The sequence below is a fragment of the Sprattus sprattus genome, assembly GCF_963457725.1.
Source record: "Sprattus sprattus genome assembly, chromosome: 2".
In the NCBI taxonomy this organism is placed as follows: Eukaryota; Metazoa; Chordata; class Actinopteri; order Clupeiformes; family Clupeidae; genus Sprattus; species Sprattus sprattus.
In genome coordinates this window covers 23,569,642-23,587,966 of record NC_137921.1, presented here as the reverse complement: position 1 = coordinate 23,587,966, position 18,325 = coordinate 23,569,642, and the positions used below count along the sequence as shown (strand labels likewise).

Below are 18,325 nucleotides of genomic sequence, written 5' to 3'. Positions count from 1 at the left end.
TTTGCCTCATAGCTTGGCGACTTGGCCTTTTTGAGCAGAGCATCACTGAAGCCTTCCATGTGACAGACAGTCCCCTTTGCAGCCATGCTCACCTTTCTTGTCAACCAAGCGCTAATCATGTCAGTGCTCAGGATTGCTCTGTATTGGGTCTTGTTTTTGGTAAAGAAACTGAAAATCGTCACCTGACGTCATGATTATTTTAAACCCGCAAGGCTGGTCGGTTGACTGGCTGCAATAGTAGAAATTATTTGCTACGTTAGCAGTCTGTAGTCAAACACCATTGCAATAGTCACTTTGCCCCAACAGAGCGATTCAAAGTTAGAACAGGGAGTCTCCGTGGCGTTTGAGTTAGCGTCACTGCAGCTAAATTAGCCTACTCCATCAGTTATTCACACCGTAGCCGACTCGTAACCAGGCTAATCACATGGTATGCTAGCTACTACGACAAACTTTTTATACAAATGTATCTGATGGACAGGCACGTGCAGACATTTTGGGGGGGCTGGTGCTCAAACTAAATAAATAAACAGTAGGATATTTTCAACTTTATATATTTATTTGTATTTTGTTAACAACAACTCAACTTATCATGGGCTCCTCTGGACCAAGTAGGGTTACTGATTATCCCTAATTTGTTTTACTAGTTGATGGCCTGTTCCAAGATGAAAGAGAGCTGGGATTGCACAAACATGGTCATTATCTGTTTGTCTGATGCTCAAAAGAAGCAGGCTGCAGCCGTTTGGCCTTGTGCTTTGGCCTGCATGAGCACTAAGTGGAGGAGGAGGAGTAAGGGGTGCAGCGGGTAATTTTTGAGCGCCGCGGAGCATGTCGGGGCGAAATTCTCACAATAACTCAAATAAATGCCGGTCAGATATCAAAACAGATTTGGGAGGAATGATGAGTAATTTTTATTCTTAAATAGTGATTGAAAAAAATATTGAAATTGGGCGTCAGCAGAAGGGGCACTTTTCTCATCCAGGGCAAAAGGGCAGGTGCTTGAGCACCACTTGGGGTCTATCTGTGCACATGCCTGACCTTAGACATGTCACATTAATGCATGACACAGTTTCTATGCCGACATACAGATGCACATAAAAATTATCTAGTTGCCAACACACGGTGCTGTACCATCTTCCTCTCCTTATACCTCTTTTAGTTTTTGATGTTAGTACAACTGATAATTAGAAATCTATTGAAACTATATGAATTTAAACATGGCACTCAAGGCCTTGTGCCATGCAGGACACTTCTGCTGCTACTGCTGCTGCTGCTGTTGTGGTATCCTGCATGACATCCTCCACTTATTGGCTCTAATTTCAATATGTTTTATCACTCGAATAATCAACATTCTTATTTGATTAGTCAAATTCTACTTTTCTAAAGTGGCTAAAGGGCTTAGACTTCCAATTGAACACGCAATAACATTACATTTGAATGAATCTCTTATACAATGTTTAATTAACAATATTGCACAGTGAACATCCAAGACATTACATATAAAGAAAAAAATTGTCTCAGTGTGAGTTTACTAGTGATGAAAAGCATGTATCTTGAGTGATGAGTGATGCATTTTTATTACTATAAAGTTGAAGTTAACAGGTGTAATAGAAAAAAGGGAATGCTTTTATTAAAGTGTCTGCATAGGTATAGGTAGGTCATCTGTTAATGCATTTGGCATCTGAAGAAATATAACTATACACATTTAAAATATATATAATATCTAAAAATTGGAAATGTCACCTCAGAGGTCATTATAGTCTAAAAATAAAAAGGCACATTTTTAAAATGAGCATCCCTTCGTTTGGATCCTTGAAACCATTTACAGTACTGGAGAGTTTGAAGTGACATTCAAGATGAAAATCAAAGATGTGTCAAGATTGACAGAAGCATGACAGATGCCTGGTAACAGCTGTCTGAATAGGGGGTTTGGCCCTGAGTCAGCGCACAGCCAGCAGCAACAGTCGACTGGAAAAGGCCTTATCCCTTCAAAGCGCCCCAAATGATCAAACCAATGACTACTGCCACGATCACCAAAAGGACTATCAGAATGCAGATCTTTTTCCTTGACTTACGCTGCAAAGAAATTAATAAATGGCGCTAAAGTACATGCAAACTTAATACATAATATAAAGTAAAGGTGTACAGTAAAGCATTGTGACAAAACATTTATTTAGTCTCTTTTGCAACAATATACTTATTGTTACTTTATGCTTTTATTTTGAAACTGAATAAATCAACAAACAAACTTCAGAAAACTATTAGCACTTTTACCTGATAGTCTGCTGCTTGTGCTAACTGCTGAGTTGCTGAATGGACGTTGATGTCAGCACTCTCAACATTGGCCTCTATGCTGTCTGAGAAAGCACAAAGGAGGTAGTGGAAGAACCAGTATGATCAGTCTGCTATTGTTGTACAAGAGATGCAATTAAATCCGACCCGCAAAGCATCAGCCCCGGACACGGGATCCAGCCACAAGTGGTTGGGCCTAAGTAAGACTTGGGGCTCCATTTGGAGACTTTGTTGTAGTAGGGAAGATAACAGCAATTTTTCACTGAAATTGTGCAAAATGAGATACAAACACCAAATTTGGCATGGTGGTTCCCAAGGGTCTTCTTAGAAAAATGTGCCTGACGTGCCAGTAAAAAAATCCAAATTGGCGGCTATTTTTCACGATGGATGCCAAATGCGTCTGCCGAAAAGGGTTTCTTTCATAGAAATGCATGTACTTCATAAATTTGAATGATCTTGGTGTCGATTTCTATGTTTTCTTGCATGCTGCTTCGAATTCTTCTACTTTCAAAAAGCGAATAACTTCCCACTTTTTGGCTATTTAGACCAGTCTTTTTCTGCAATTTCGCTTGCCTGATGAGCGTTTTGCTATTTTTTTTACTATATGTATGGTGGTAATTTCTAACAGTATTCATAATAAGTGCATAGGGTGTAGTAGTAGTAGAGGTAGTACCTTTGATGAAACAGTCAGCCACATCCTCCGGAGGGACTCCTAGCACTGGTCCTCACTACTTACCTAACACTCATGTATGGCTCCAAGAAGTTGCTAGTGCACGGCACGGCACCGCTCTGTGTTTGAGGGAGTATGCCATGCTCCAAAGTGCATGAAGTCAACAAACCGGACCTGATTGATCCATGAAGCCATTTTTCTAAAGGAGAGATTGTTGGCACTACCATGGCACACTGGTGACATTTACTGCTGTGAAACTCAGTGTTACGACCACATGTGTTGTGTTCTTTGTTTGTCACTTTCGCTCCCTTTTCTGTAGCTCCGCCCATGTTGAGTTCCCCCTGATGGCCAGATGAGATGCACCTGACCAGATGAGATGCACCTGGCCAGGTGGTCAAGCAGCACTTAAAGACTCCAGTTTCCTGCTGCAGAGGAGAGGCTTTTTGCATGGGGACTGCTGGTCTTGCTGCCTCTCAACCTGGGATTTTGTCATGTAGTGTTGTGTACTTCTTGTTAATAAATCCCATGGATTTGGTACTTTTAAAAGGTGTTTTAGTAGTTACTTGGGTCAGTGGTGGATTGTTTGTTCGCCCCATAGAGCCACTAAAGTTGGGGCGTAACACTCAGCATGGGGTTTAATGTCAGCTAAGGATGAGTGCATCTCATACTAAGTGTTCCAAATGTTGCTTAACCTACCGCACGGACCTGTTAAGCAACCACACCTGAATTGACAGGAGGGGACAGCGCGGGAGAGCCGAGCCAAGGATAATGGGGTTTCAAAGTTATCTGGACGTGTACAGATCTCACGGGACTTAAATTACATTGGATGAACGATCGGGCTAGTTGTAGGGCAGACATTGATGGACCTAGATGTATCCTATACAGGAAAGTGCCCATGATACAGGTTGGTTAAAGGAAACCCTCGCCCTGGTCATCAGAATGGCTTTAAACTCCAAATGTGAGACAGCATCATGGCAGACCAACTGGACCAAGTGTTGACTCTGTCAAACAGTTACTTCTTCGCGAATAACAATGTCAATTATGCTCGGTGGCTTCCAGTTAATTTCAGAGACATTATGTCTCTTGAGAAGCAGCATCAAGACATAGCCAGAGAGTTTCACAAGTTGTCCACAAGTCCAGAAGAGACTTCTCTGCCATGGCCATTGACTAAGCCCATGAACAGAACAACGTAGCCATCAAGGGTGATGGAGGAGCCATTGGATTAACAGAGGACCCAGGGGCACTTTGGAGATGGATGGTGGCTGGACCTGAAGTGAGCCATGGAGTAAGTGCATATGAAGCTATTTCTGGCCTGAAAGACGCAACCATCAGCACCAAACACCATGAACAGACCTTAAGTGCCCAGACATCTTTCCTTGAGAGGGTGGAGGCACTGTTCAGAGTGATACAAGAGCTGGGCAATCCTTTCCAATAGGAGTCTGCTGATTTGCAGGTGTGGACACAAAGAACATTGCAGATCTGGCACTAGCTGAACTGGTTGGTAGTCATCACGAGACATTAATTAACTCGTCATAGCAGTGTCTAAGCTGCCATCCCTGCAGAGGCTTGTGACACTGTCACATTAATGAAACATCATGCGATAAAAGAAATATAAAAGATCCTAAAGGTTATGAAAATTACATATGATGTATATGTAAAGTACTGTATGTATAAAATGAAAAGATACAGTATGTACTAAATTGCCTTTGGTGTCTGTTAAATATCCCTGTATATGTATGATTAGGTGGTGGTGTCTGTCAGTTTAAAAATGTTTAAAATTTTTCTTTTTGTTTTCTATTGCACCTGTCGGTGCGCACCTGACTTTGGATATGAGGTACGAGTCTGACTAGGGGCGGCCCCAAGTTTTGAGTAGGAAGTGTGTGCGTGAGAGACCGAGGAGAGTGGCGCCAGCATTTAAATGTTGCAGCCATTGAAGAGTAAAAAACATTCCAGACGGCGGAATAACTTCGCGTCTGAGTGTGAGACATTAATAAACACGGCACTGAACGGCATTTGCGGGAGTCAATAAGGAGAAGCGTTCATCTTTATTATTTTACCTGGGATACCGGTGAGACCGAACTTTTTTGTTCCTTTTTGTGTTGGATATACCCGGCCGGGTGTGATTGCTCATCTTGTTGCCTTTTTGTCGTTGTGCTGGATTATTATTTTTTTTGTTCACGTTGTTCTTCACCGTGGGAATTACGAGGTACAGGCCTCCTTCTTCACCCTAGAATCAGCGCCTGACTTGTGCGTGGAATTTGCTCTGTAGAGCTGGACTTTTTTGGGTTAATTTTGTGGACTATGGGCTGGGGAAATGTATGGGTGTTAGATTTAAGTGTGATTGTGAAAATTTGTGTTGATTAATACATGGCGCTATGCGCGTGCAATGACCTAAGTTTGGTGCTTCTATTTGTTATTTAGCTTGCCTCCGGATAAGGCGGAGATTTATTTCGGCCATTTCATTCCTCTCTTAAAGAACCTCTTGTGCGTTTTTTGGTAACGTTCGTCTTCCAATATAATAGGCAAATTGTTACAGGCTTGGTCTTCAAAATGTTTTGATTGCCTTTGGGCAGGGAGCCAATGCTCGATGGATAACAGTCCATGAGGTAGTTTCTGCAATAGGACCTGAGAAAGCCAGTGGGATCCTGTATTTCCATGCATTCACAGGCTGTGACGCGGTCTCGTCTTTCCATGGGAAGAGAAAGAAATCTTCTTGGCTGACCTGGGAAGTCTGTGACAAAACGCAGCAACTGTCCAACAGAGGCTTCTTTGTCGTCATGTATGACAGATCAAGTGCAGCCACCTGTGTTGACGAGGCAAGGCTGAATCTCTTTTCCCGTAAGCAGAGTTCCTATGATGCGATCCAGCCAACCAGTGCAGCCCTTGTGGAACACGCAAAAATCGCTGCTTACCAGGCTGGTATCATATGGGGTCAAGCAACAGTAACCAATCCTGAAGTCTGCCAACTGGGGATGGAAACGGAAGGGAGAATTATGACAGATCTGTTGGACAACCTGTCCACCTATTGCAGCCAGCTGTCAGGAACTGACCAGAGGAAAGGCTACAACCTGAGATGCAAATGCTTTCGCTCAGTGCTGGCCAGCACTGCACTATGAAGCTGTGTATGTCAGCTGTAGTGATTTAGCAGTAAAAGTTGGTGCCAGTGTGTGGGCCACAGCAATAGTCTGCTTTGGAAGGACGATTTTTACAGTATTAAGGGTTTTTATTATTATTTTCGATTTCCGTCCGGAATAAGATGATCCAAATGCCTTAATGCAAAATGTGTATATTTAATGTTTATATTGTGTAAATAAAGTATTAGGAGTATTATTTGATGTGTTATGTTGTTATTTTATATAAAGTGTCCACCTTCTACCATTTACAGTGTTATAATGCTAGTGGAAGTAAAACAATTAGATTCAGCATCCAAGAAAACATAGAAATCGACACCAAGATCATTCATATCCATCAAGTACATAAATATATTTGGGCAAAACCATTTTCGGCAGACGCATTCGGCATCCATCTTGAAAAATGGTGCCATCTTGGATATTTGAATGGCACGTCAGGCAGATTTGTTAAGTAACCCTTGTAGCCTGACGATGTCATACTCATAATTCTAGTCAGAATATGAGTCTGAGACCGGACTATTGGGCTGTGATTATGGGGCGTGTTTCAACGAACCAGGAAAGAAAATTCCTCTTCGCTGAATTGGATACCTAGAACCAATCAGAGCAACGTAGTATTTCCATCTGATAGATTAAACTTTTACCTGATCCCGTAGGAAGGACGGCAAAAACATCTTTTCAATCGACAAATGCCTTGATCGCGTTTCTCTGTTCCTCTTTCAAAATGAATGCGCTGTCATATCTGTTGAGACGTTACTTAATTAGCACTCAAGGCTAGAAGCTACCATTCGTTTGAATGTTCTTTTTTTCTACGCGTTAGCATAACCTATCAATAATGCTCTAGAGTGCTTCAGTTAAGACCCATAATCCTGGGCAACACTCGTTTTGCGTATACACAACTAACCGAGTCAATGTAGACATATAAAAGTCGTGTAGATAGCTTAAATCATATAAAATATGTCCCACTAAGCTTCCGAGACGGCGCCATCTTTGTTCGATGTATACCGGTATTCTATCTAAATCTGTCCATCAACGTATAAAGCCCGCCCTTACAATTTGAATGGTCAGATCACTTTTCGGGGCCGTTTAAACCCTCCCAACTAACTCGACTCCAGACTGAATCTCCAGACCAAAAATTTTGTGGGCGGAGTTCAGGCTGGTATCCAGGCTATAACCCTTGGGAACCACCATGCCAAATTTGGTGCTTGTATCACATTTTGCACAAATGTTTTATTATCTGCCCCACTATTGCTGAGGAAGGTGAAATGACCAGTGTTGTGGAGTAACGGAATACATGTGCCGGCGTTACGTATTTAGAATACAAATTATGAGTAACTGTATTTCGTTACAGTTACAATTTAAATAGATGGTATTCAGAATACTGTTACAATTTTGAAATCAATGGATTACATGACAGTACTTCTCTGTTTCACAAGTTTATTCACTCTCTATACAGTGGGGAAAATAAGTATTTGAACCCCTACCGATTTCGCAAGTTTGGCCCCTTGCAAAGAAATGTGTGATCTAGAATTGTATTGGTAGGTGTATTTTAACAGTGAGAAACAGAATATCAACAAAAAAAAATCCAGAAAAATGCATTTTATAAGATTTATGACTTTATTTGCATTTGATGCAAAAAATAAGTATTTGAACCCCCAAGCAAACAGCAAGAATTCTGGCTCCCAATGGCCAGTTATGTGCCCAAAAAGCACACAGATTAGTCTTCATTAGGTCTAACAAGGTATACCTGATCTCAACTGGTGACCTGTATAAAAGAAACCGGTCCAAAGAATCATACTTCACACCTTCAACCTCACCACCATGGGCAAGACCAAAGAGTTGTCCAAGGACGTCAGAGATAAGATTGTAGACCTGCACAAGGCTGGAATGGGCTACAAAACCAGTGGCAAGCAGCTTGGTGAGAAGCAGACAACTATTGGTGCGATTATTCGTAAATGGAAGCAACACCAAGCAAATGTTAATCGCTAGGTCTGGGGCTCCATGCAAGACATCCCCTCGTGCGGTATCAGTGATCATTCGAAAGGCCCAGAACTATACAGGGGGAGCTTGTGAATGATCTCAAGGCAGCTGGGACCACAGTCACCAAGAAAACCATTGGCAACACACCACGCCGTAATTTTTTGAAGTACTGCAGCACTCACAAGGTCCCCCTGCTCAAGGAAGCGCATGTACAGGGCCATCTGAAGTTTGCCATTGCACACTTGAATGATTCTAAGGAGGATTGGGAGACAGAATGTGGTCAGATGATACCAAAATAAAGCTTTTTGGCATCAAATGTTTGACAGGGGGGGAATGCTGAATATGACCCCAAGAGTACATCATACCCACCATCAAGTATGGAGGTGGAAACATTATGCTTTGGGGCTGTTTCTCTGCCAAGGGTACAGGACGACTCCACCGCATCAAGGGGACTATGAATGGGGCCATGTAACGTGGATTATTGGGCTTGAACCTCATTCCCTCATTCCCTCCCATTGAAAACGCAACCTTAAAGATTTGGAGAGGATCTGCAAAATCCAAAGTCCTGATGAGATGTATGTTAACCTGGTGACCAACTACAAGAAACGTCTGGCGTCTGTGCTTGCCAACAAGGGTTATTCCACCAAGTACTAAGTCATTTTTGTCAGTCAGTTTTGCTAGGGGTTCAAATACTTATTTTTTGCATCAAATGCAAATAAAGTCATAAATGTTATAAAATGCATTTTTCTGGATTTTTTTGTTGATATTCTGTTTCTCACTGTTAATATACACCTACCATTACAATTATAGATCACACATTTCTTCGCAAGTGGCCAAACTTGTGAAATCGCCAGGGGTTCAAATACTTATTTTCCCCACTGTATATATGAAGGCAACTTGATGCATTTCCCAGAAGCCCAAACATGAAAATGAATGAAAATGAGCTATTTGCATGATCAGAAGCTGCTAATGGATGCGGAAGAGGAGCAGGTGCCAAAGCCGACACAACAGAGCCAGGGGAGGAATGCCAGCATTTCACGTTAAAGAAAGAGAAGGGAGCACGTAATATAACTGTGCAGTGCAACCTCTGTTTGCCAGCAACCAACTTCCCTTCAGCTTCCAAAGACTCCACCACTTCCAACCTGAAGAAGCATCTTAAAGTCAGTTCATTTTTTTAATTAGCCAAGAGTAGTCATCTGCTGTAGTTTTACTGGTCACCTTGCTATTTTATAGTTGAATCAGCCAGATGTGCGACTTTACATTCTCCTATGTGCTGATTTACTAGCCCCGGAGCAATTAAAAGCATATACATATATGTATACTGTATACGTCTATGGTTGAAAGACTGATTAGCCCTGTTTGACATGCTAGATAACGTTTGCTAAAATTAGCTTGTGTTTGCTTAAACTGCAGTTAGATTTTTGTAGTATGCAGTTATGGACTACAAACACAAAAATGTATCTGCGAGTTCAGGTACTTAGCAACACTACTGTGGAAGCTTTTATATGTTTAAATGCTTCCACATGGTTTTAGTTGCATGTATGCACGCTCCACTTATAAAATGCAATTCAATGTGGAAGTAATCCAAGTATTCAGAATACGTTACTCACATTAGTTGATGTAACGGCAGTGGTGGGTAGAGTACTGAAAATTGGTACTCAAGTAAAAGTACAATTACCTCCTTCAAAATCGACTTGAGTAAAAGTAAATATTCCAATTGGAAAAGTTACTCGAGTAAGAGTAAAAAAGTACTCTGTTTAAAAGTTATTCAAATTACAAGTTACTTTTTTGTGTTGAAGTGTTTGGATCAATGCAAAACATAACATGAGTATTCAGGAAGAAATGCACTCTTGAAACATTTCTTCACAAGTTGCTTCATTGTATCAGGTATTTTTTTTTTCATTACACGTCTCATAGATCACATACATTACTTTTATTTTCATTAAACCTTATTACACGCACACTTAAAGCTGAGCCAACCAGACAAGACTAGACTATGTTTGACTCTCAGTGGGAACATTTCTACCGTATTTTCCAATTTGTTTTGTACAGTTGCGAAATGGCAACAAAGTTGGCGACGACCTATTATCCCGCATTGATTTAAAATGCTGTTGGAAATAAATCTCAACAAGAAAAAGAATTTACACCGAACGTCGCGAAATCAAAATTCTACTATTTGGATCAGGCTGGTTTGTACACGCAGTATAACAACACAATCTTATACACTTCAATACGCTGTATATGTGCCATTTTTGCTACAAAGCTAATTTAAATACCCTTTTTGGGCAGGGACTTAAGTTTTCCTAAATTCGCGATCCTGGATGACACCAAAATCAATATTAAGTAACGTGTACCAGCGTTTGCGGGATAATAGGTTGTGCGGGATAATAGGTCGGGCTACGATACATACTGTAGATCTGATATCAGATCAACTCCAGAGATGTATACACACACACGCAGACCGTTTTTTATTAACCATACCAGCGCTATTGATGTGATAAATAATTTTAACATACTGTAGTCTAGGTATAGCCTACTTGTTTGTGCCCTTGCATATTATAGCAAACGTGCATTCGGACGTTAGCTGGCAACTATGTCAGTCAGTCAAACAAACTGCTAACTTTAACAGTGGCCATCTAGTCGTTACGCTAGCTGCTAACATTCTAACGTGACAACTGCAGCCAATGTAGCCTAACGTTAAATGGAAACGTCTTAGCAGTATAGAGTTTGATCAAAGAGTATAGAAGTACCTCTATACTCTTTGGTTTTATGTGCAAGAGTTTGCACTGCGCCTTGTGCATAGGATGTGAGTTTGTAAAATGGTAAAGGGTGTAACATTTATCTCGAAGGACTAGCTGCAGTACAGACAAAACAAATGCAACTTACCTGAACATGTTTGCGAAGGTTCGATGTGAAGTTTTTGAACGCTATGAAATGACAACAATGCTGCGACCTGTGGAGGGCGCGTCGATAACGCATAGCTAACTGACCTCTCCGTTTTTACCCTCTGGTTGCCGTGCGCTTGTATTCCAGTAAACAAAGATATGTGTACTTTTATCACAATACTCATTTTAATGAAAGCACAATGGAAATGTAACGGAGTAAAGAGTAGAATTCTAGTTCAAATATTTACTCGAGTACGAGTAAAAGTGCAGACTATATAAAGGAACGCAAAAAGTACTCGTTACCCGAAAAATTTACTTTTTTACTCATTTGCGTTCCTTGTAACGCGTTACTACCCACCACTGTGTAACGGAATACGTTACAGATTACATTTTTGGGCATGAGGTATCTAAGTGGCAGGTCAAATCCTCTAAATGCTTAAAAAAGAGGCTTCAGGACTTCCTTTCGTATCTCCTTATACTGGAAGGTATACTGGACCATCCTTTATGAAAGGAGATAATATTGCCCCACAGCTTTTAAATAATTAGTAGCCCAGTGTAGTGCAGTGGGATTCTCTTAGCACCGCAGTTGTCTTTTTCTAAATCCTTATGAATCCTATTTCACATCTTCCTGAGGTTTTCTATCGAGGTCAGGGAAAAGTGGTTAGGAAAAGTCGATAGGACGGATTATCCGTAGATCCGCATATCTATAAGGGGCCGGATGAAGATGGTGCAAAAACTCTTACCTATCATGTCTCCCTGCTCATGGACCATCATTCCCAAGTCTTTAAAGATTTCATTGATATCTGTAATGTCAGTCTAAGAGAAAAACATATTTCAGTCAGCTTTACGACTGCATAGTATAGAAAACAAAGTTCAAATAAAAGTTACAACACCCTATACATGTGAAAAACTCAATATGAAAACACAGGGTCTTGGCCCACAGAAGACAAGCATGGGAGGAGGGTATGCACTTCAACCATGAACTCCCTTCATACACAAGTTATTCTGATGGGGATTACTCTGTGATCAAGTCAGGTAAATCACCTCTAGCTGCTGTATGGCCTGTTCTCTCTCCTGGATGAGATACAAGTCCTCCTCAGTAATGAAATCCTCCTCTGCCTGGACCTGTGCCTGACTTTCACTGTTGGCAAAGACACACGCATGGTAACAAAACACTGGAATGAAACAAACAAGACCCTCTTTTATCTTGAATTTACATTCAAAACAACTGGTCCCCACTCCTCCAACTCACAAAGCAGGGAAAGAGCTGAACCTCATCCTTGCTTGGATCTGCACCACGGACAACCTAACAGTTGCCCCTCTGCACCTCTCGGACCATTTCTTGGTTAGGTCCCGCCTTGACTACTGCAACGCCCTCCTAACGGGCCTTCCGGCTTGCGAGGTGAAACCACTACAGATGATCCAGAACGCGGCGATGTGTCTGGCGTTCAACCAACCGAAGAGGGCACCCGTCACCCCGCAACTCATTGAGCTCCACTGGCTGCCGGTAGCTGCTCGCATTAAGTTCAAGTCACTTATGCTTGCCTACAGAGTGCTTGCTGGTTCTGCTCCCACCCACCTAAATGCTCTTGTAAGGGCAAATGTTACACCGAGGACGCTGCGCTCGTCTAGTGAGCGTCATTTGGCACTGCCGTCTGTGCAAGCACGGCAATCCAGACTATTCTCATTTGTAGTTCCATGTTGGTGGAATGAACTGCCTAGTACTATCAGAGCAGGGGCGTCCCTCTCTACCTTCAAGAAGCTTTTGAAGAACCAACTCTTCAGAGAGCACCTCCTTTACTAACTGGCACCTTGACTAGTGCTTAACTTGCACTTTAGCAGTTACATTCCTGCACTTCTTTTTCTTTCTATGTCGTTTTTCAATTTCTTATGTAAAGTATTATTTATTGTTGCACCAGGTTTTTGGTTTTCTCCCTTGTACGTCGCTTTGGACAAAAGCGTCTGCTAAATGACTAAATGTAAATGTACTGTATGAATAACAGTGTGTATGGCTAAGTATGGATAACAGTTTGTGATCAGTCGATGCCATTCCGCCCTAATGTCAAGAAATTGACAGGAATTGACATAATGACACAAAAGCCGCATCTGCCGCTATCTTTGCTTTTGTTTTTAGGCCTACACTTTTTCCCTTGTCACTGGTCAAATGGTTATCATCCTTTGAAATAAAGCCAACAAAACAGTGTAAATGTATTAACTTCTAACCTTCCAAATGGATTAGTATTTCCTCCAAAGGCATTGTCTGGGACACCACCCTGAAACGAAACAATACATTTTTTTTAATGATTTCAGTAATAGTAGTTCCATGCGCTCAGTACAATAAGGTCATAGTGCATTCAGCTTGCCCGATGTGAGCCACATGTACGGAGACTTCAAACTTAACAGCATGGTATGGCAACTAAACCAAATATACTGTGAATTAAATCTCCCCAAGAATGAATATAAAAACATTAAAATGTTTCTGTTATAAGAATAGACTTTACACTTACAGATACTCTGGAGCTGGCACGAACTCTGGCAACAAACTCCTTCTCTTTCTGTGCGGCCTGTCTCTGTGTCCTTTGGACAATGGCCAGGGAATTGGAGAAATCATTGATGAGGCGGTCCTTCTGGATCTTTCTTTGGCGCTAAGATGATGAGATATACAGGTAAGTGATTTTGGGTTGTCTTCAGGAGGTTTATTGGTTTGGTGAACAATTATCTATATGTTCCTGTTACTGCAAAAAAAGATCAGTTTTAATCTACAAAAAAGGGATAATTGTTATTGAGTGTAAACATGCACTCAACCATGCAAACACATGGAATATCAAATATATAACACATCTCTCTTAATCCAACAATTGACATTGTTGATGTATTTTAATGTTTATGAGCAACTCCTTGATAATTTTGATGAATATGACCATATGAAGGACAGATGAACACACCAGTCGTTCCCACTAGTTGACCAGGCAATACAGTATGGAGTTCAATGGTTCTGGCTGTAACATCGTAAAAGTAAGAAAAGCAGTCACAGCACGACATCACCAGCAAGATCACAAAAAGTTGCTAGTTAGCATGTAAACAAGCTTTTCCTAGTGCCAACTGGGCTGTTGGTGGTGTTTGCAAGGTTCTTACATGTGTTTTATGTAGGTGTAGCTAGCTAGTTTTATACCAAAACTCCATTTTGCTTCTTAAGAGCCAATACTTTATACCTGGCCTAAATGTGATTGTCATGTTTCCTATTCCATGATGCATTGCGGGTTCTTCAGTTGCGATGTGGTTTCTCACCCTAACTTCTGTGCCTTTATTTGTTTACATATGTTTCAATACCACTACCATGTCCATGATCTCTAGGTTTCTGCTACATGCAACAACACCCTCAAAATAAATCCCCACATTCTTGTTTTCAAATGGCAACAATGTAACTGTAAAATCGAGACAGGAGTGCAAATAATTCCAAATGTGTAGTACCTTGCTAAAATCAAGAGTTAATACTGCAGTTGAATACTAGATCGGGATGACTTGCTAACTTAGCAACTAATTTAGTTCTTAAGGTGAATTTGAATATTGCAATATGAAATCCTCACTGGCGTCTATCGGGGGAGACTATGTGTTGAAGCTGGGATCCGTATTGAAACCGGAAGTGCGTGATTGATAATACCAGGACCTTCACTTTTTCGTTGGGAAATTGTGTTGATCGCCTGGCTTTTCAACGATCGTTTATTTAATTATTTATTATTTTTGTAAAGTTATACGGCTCAATACTCAACTGACTTGTTAACCGAACTTTTACAAATTCATATAATTAAACACACAAGTGACTTGTTAACTGAACTTTTACGAAGCTATAGTTCCCTTAATCTTTGTGAAATCATTGCCAGATGAATGTAAATAATACATCGAAACACAACTAAAGTCCATCACATTCAGTAGGAAATATAATGCAAATTGTTTGAGAAAATGACCTTGACACTGTTAATGTCAAGATAAAGTAAGTGCAGGGGCGGATTTGGGGCACGGGCGAACCAGGCAGCCGCCAGAGGCGGCACTTTTTCATGACACATGGGTGGCGGCACGAGCGCAAAAAAAAATGTATCCATTATCCATCATATCACTGTGTGGGGAATTGACAAATTGGCGACCCCTGCAGCTGCAGACCCCCTGCTCGCTAAGAAGGTGCCTTCCACAGATCCTGTGTGAGAAGTTGTTAGGGGAGAGGGCGCGGGGGACAGTTCACCTCGGGGTCTCCCAAATGGAACTTGTTAGGTTGGAATTTTCCTCTGCTAAAGTAACCAACTAAGCCTTCATGATCATAGGCATACTCATTATTCACATTATTGTCATTGACAGTACCAGCTTACTTTCACCACTGATGTTATGCTAGGCTTAGGCAAGTTATCTCTGGTTAAAACTAGCTATCTTTAGCTGTTCACTAGCTGCGCTAGCTAGCGAGACAGTTATCGTAACAGTGTTAATTATCGGACTGTGTGTGTTATCGGCAAACTTATACATTTGCATGTTAATCCATTATCAAACGCAGCTGTTTAACAGAATGGTTGATGTTTGACACTGTCCGATGACTGAAATAGCTACGCTAGGACACTGCCCTGTTAATTAACTAATACACGTAGGTCTACATCTCAGTGCCTCTCCAGATGAGTTAAATTAACCGAAGGTAAATTAATGTAATCTTTCCCAGCGGAGCATGAACGATGCTGGTATGGGATGATGTTGTTATCTGCAATCGTGATGACCGTGAGATGAGGTTGCCATTGTGAACTCTAGTCAGGGCCTATAGTTTGTCCGAGTTAGCAACAGTAACTAAGGGGTAGGAGCAATAAGTCACTTGAGAAATTGAAGTTTGTCTTTCACTTGTATTTTATAATAATAATTAAAAAAAAGGGGGGGGGGGGGGGGGGGTTGTTGTGCTCGGAGTGGGTCTCGCCCGGGGCGTAACTCCATGTAGAACCGCCACTGAGTAAGTGCCTTACCTGCTCTGTTGTTACTGGTAAGGAACCAAACTCTTTCATCAACTTATCCGTGTTTTTGGCGAGATTGTTGACATTTTGCTGCTTCTGTTGTCTGCAGTGCAAATACAATGTAGAGTCAAGGTGTGACACAACCTTCTTTGTTAATAAACGTACACACTCATCCAGCTTCAATTGCACAGGATTACCCTTTATCAAGAAAGTCAGCAAAATATCACAGAAAAGCAAACTCTGCCTAGTATGTAGGTTTAAGTATAAACTAACCTTTAGAAAGAACTGGTAAATAAATACTACTCGACATAGTTTCCTGAACATTGACTTTGCTCATACAATTAACTGAATCATAATGCAGATGACAGAGGGCCCTGAACATCAGCCAGCACTATCGGACATAGGGGCCTCCTAGACATGGAGTACAGTGTGTTGCCATGTCACAAGAGATAAGTTAAAAGAAGTCAGGCTAGAAACTAATCTTATTTCAGAGGGAACCATCAACAGTAAAAACCAAAGTGACAAGGCAAATGTTTTGTGTACATTTTACACTCACAGCGTTTGTCTCAGCTCAGTGGTGTCCTGAGGTGTCCCTAGCTGATTGACAACCCTCTGGATTTCAGATGCTGGTACAAACACAAACAAAAATGAGACACAAACACATCTAAAATGTTGCAATCCTAGCAGCCTGTGTGTGAAAAGGCTTTGTGTTCAGATGAGAACTATCAAGTCTGAATGCCGTGTGCCCTTACTTTGCTGTGTGATCTTTTGTATGTTGGAACTGATTGTCTGTGCAAGCTGGTTTGGGTCCTTGAGCACTCCACGCTGATAATCCATGGCAAAGCATTGAGCAACTCTGAGCAAAAATGACAGCAATAAAATATAACATCTTGCAATAACACAACCAAGAGGAAACTTTAATCTTGTTTCAGTAAAACCAAATGGAGATGCTTATAGCCATTCTGGAATGCTCTAGTCCTGAATGACACTCTGCATGTTGATTCTCTATGTCAGGTTGTTATACATTCGTTCACAAACAAGTAAAATGCATAAACAGGCCTAAAAGGGAAAACCACGTTGTTGTACATCTGCAATGTTTCACAAATGTTCTTTTCCCTAAGACCCACCTCCATTATGCCTTAATGAAGCAACAGGGTAAATTACCATATGCCCATTATCTTTCTTAGAATTTTTTTTTAAATTCCTAAACCAAACACACACGATACAGTGCCCATAACATCAGTATTATTGTAAGTGTTTACACATCTTTGTTTGTCGATAACTGCACGGCATGTTCAAACGCCTTACTGCTGCGTTTCAACAGCACACTAAATGCTGTTCAGGTTTAGACTATACTACCGTGTTCGGTAAGTAGTCGGTCAAGCAGCTTTGTCTTCCGCTATATCTATTTATTTTCTGTCCAGATCTCAATGACGGAAATCCGTTAAATTATATACAATAGCATTAAACAATAATCTTAACACCTGATCTGAAAGGTGTGTGTGTGTGTGTGTGTGTGAGAGATGTCCTTGGTTCGAGGTAGCCTATGCGGAAATCCATTCACAACCTCTCCCATAATCAAATATTTAGTTGGGCCTTCATTGAAGAATGTCCATTCAAAAAACAACGCAGATAATCTGTTAGACTGACTGAAAACAAACAAAAACGTAGCTTCATGGTTTGTCGAAACTCTAGATTGTTGTTAGGCTACCTACAGTTGACACAGCTGTTTTTTTCGGGATATGGAGAACGCATATAATAGGCTACTTTAGATTTACCAAGGGTCGACCCGTCTATGTAGAAGAAGCCATCCCAATAATCTAGAAACCGTCCCAATAGTAGTGCGTGAACAAATTAAACGCGCATGTATTTACCTTATTAAGTTTGAACCAAAGTGAGTTTCTGCCCTGTCTTCCTGATTCTTTGAGTCAGTTCTGTGTCACATGATCATTTGGGTGCGTGCGCTTTCAGCACATTTCCTCTGTCTTAAAAATAAATACTCGAACACAGCTAACAGCGGGAAGGCTGCACTTTGTGGAAGTAGACGCTACTTACAGTTTTTCACTATTGTTAAGAAGTAAAAAGCGAAAATTCGGCACAATCTGCACAACCTTCACGTCATGTATCAATCGCTCGCCCTAAGTGGGAAATACTTAAGATTCCCTTATCTACATTTGAGTCCAATTTTCCTTGTGAACACACTGATGTCAATTACACATCACGTTGTTGTCAAAACAGTGTACACAAAGTTCTGTTGTTGCACACAATTTTCAAGTAAAATCTCAAAGCATCAACCTGCAAGCCACAAATAGTCAAATCTCTAAACTTTCAGGTCTTTTGACCAATTTGCAGTGAGGCCTCTGTTTTGTTTGATAAACTATTGAAAACTTTGAA

General features: G+C 41.0%; 1 protein-coding gene across 1 annotated transcript; it reads right to left on the bottom strand.

The window, feature by feature from the left end:
• Window positions 1-1,830: 1,830 nt before the first annotated feature.
• stx7l (syntaxin 7-like) lies at window positions 1,831-17,850 on the bottom strand. The gene is made up of 10 exons (XM_080832871.1): window positions 17,806-17,850; window positions 16,684-16,787; window positions 16,488-16,557; window positions 15,944-16,034; window positions 13,460-13,597; window positions 13,176-13,225; window positions 11,997-12,093; window positions 11,696-11,768; window positions 2,272-2,354; window positions 1,831-2,073 (listed from the first exon to the last, which is right to left on the bottom strand). The coding sequence occupies exons 2-10, from the start codon at window positions 16,766-16,768 to the stop codon at window positions 1,978-1,980; spliced, it is 783 nt and encodes a 260-aa protein (XP_080688997.1). The 5' UTR covers window positions 16,769-16,787; window positions 17,806-17,850; the 3' UTR covers window positions 1,831-1,977.
• Window positions 17,851-18,325: the final 475 nt, after the last annotated feature.

What these genes read in the sequence shown, in the direction of transcription:
- stx7l (XM_080832871.1), bottom strand. Translation starts at nt 16,768, where the DNA reads ATGGATTATCAGCGTGGAGTGCTCAAGGACCCAAACCAGCTTGCACAG. An exon ending in GTGCCAGCTCCAGAGTATCT is followed by an intron (nt 13,226 to 13,459) that starts GTAAGTGTAAAG and finishes GTTTCGTTTCAG; the next exon opens with GGTGGTGTCCCAGACAATGC. An exon ending in CACAAGCAGCAGACTATCAG is followed by an intron (nt 2,074 to 2,271) that starts GTAAAAGTGCTA and finishes ATTTCTTTGCAG; the next exon opens with CGTAAGTCAAGGAAAAAGAT.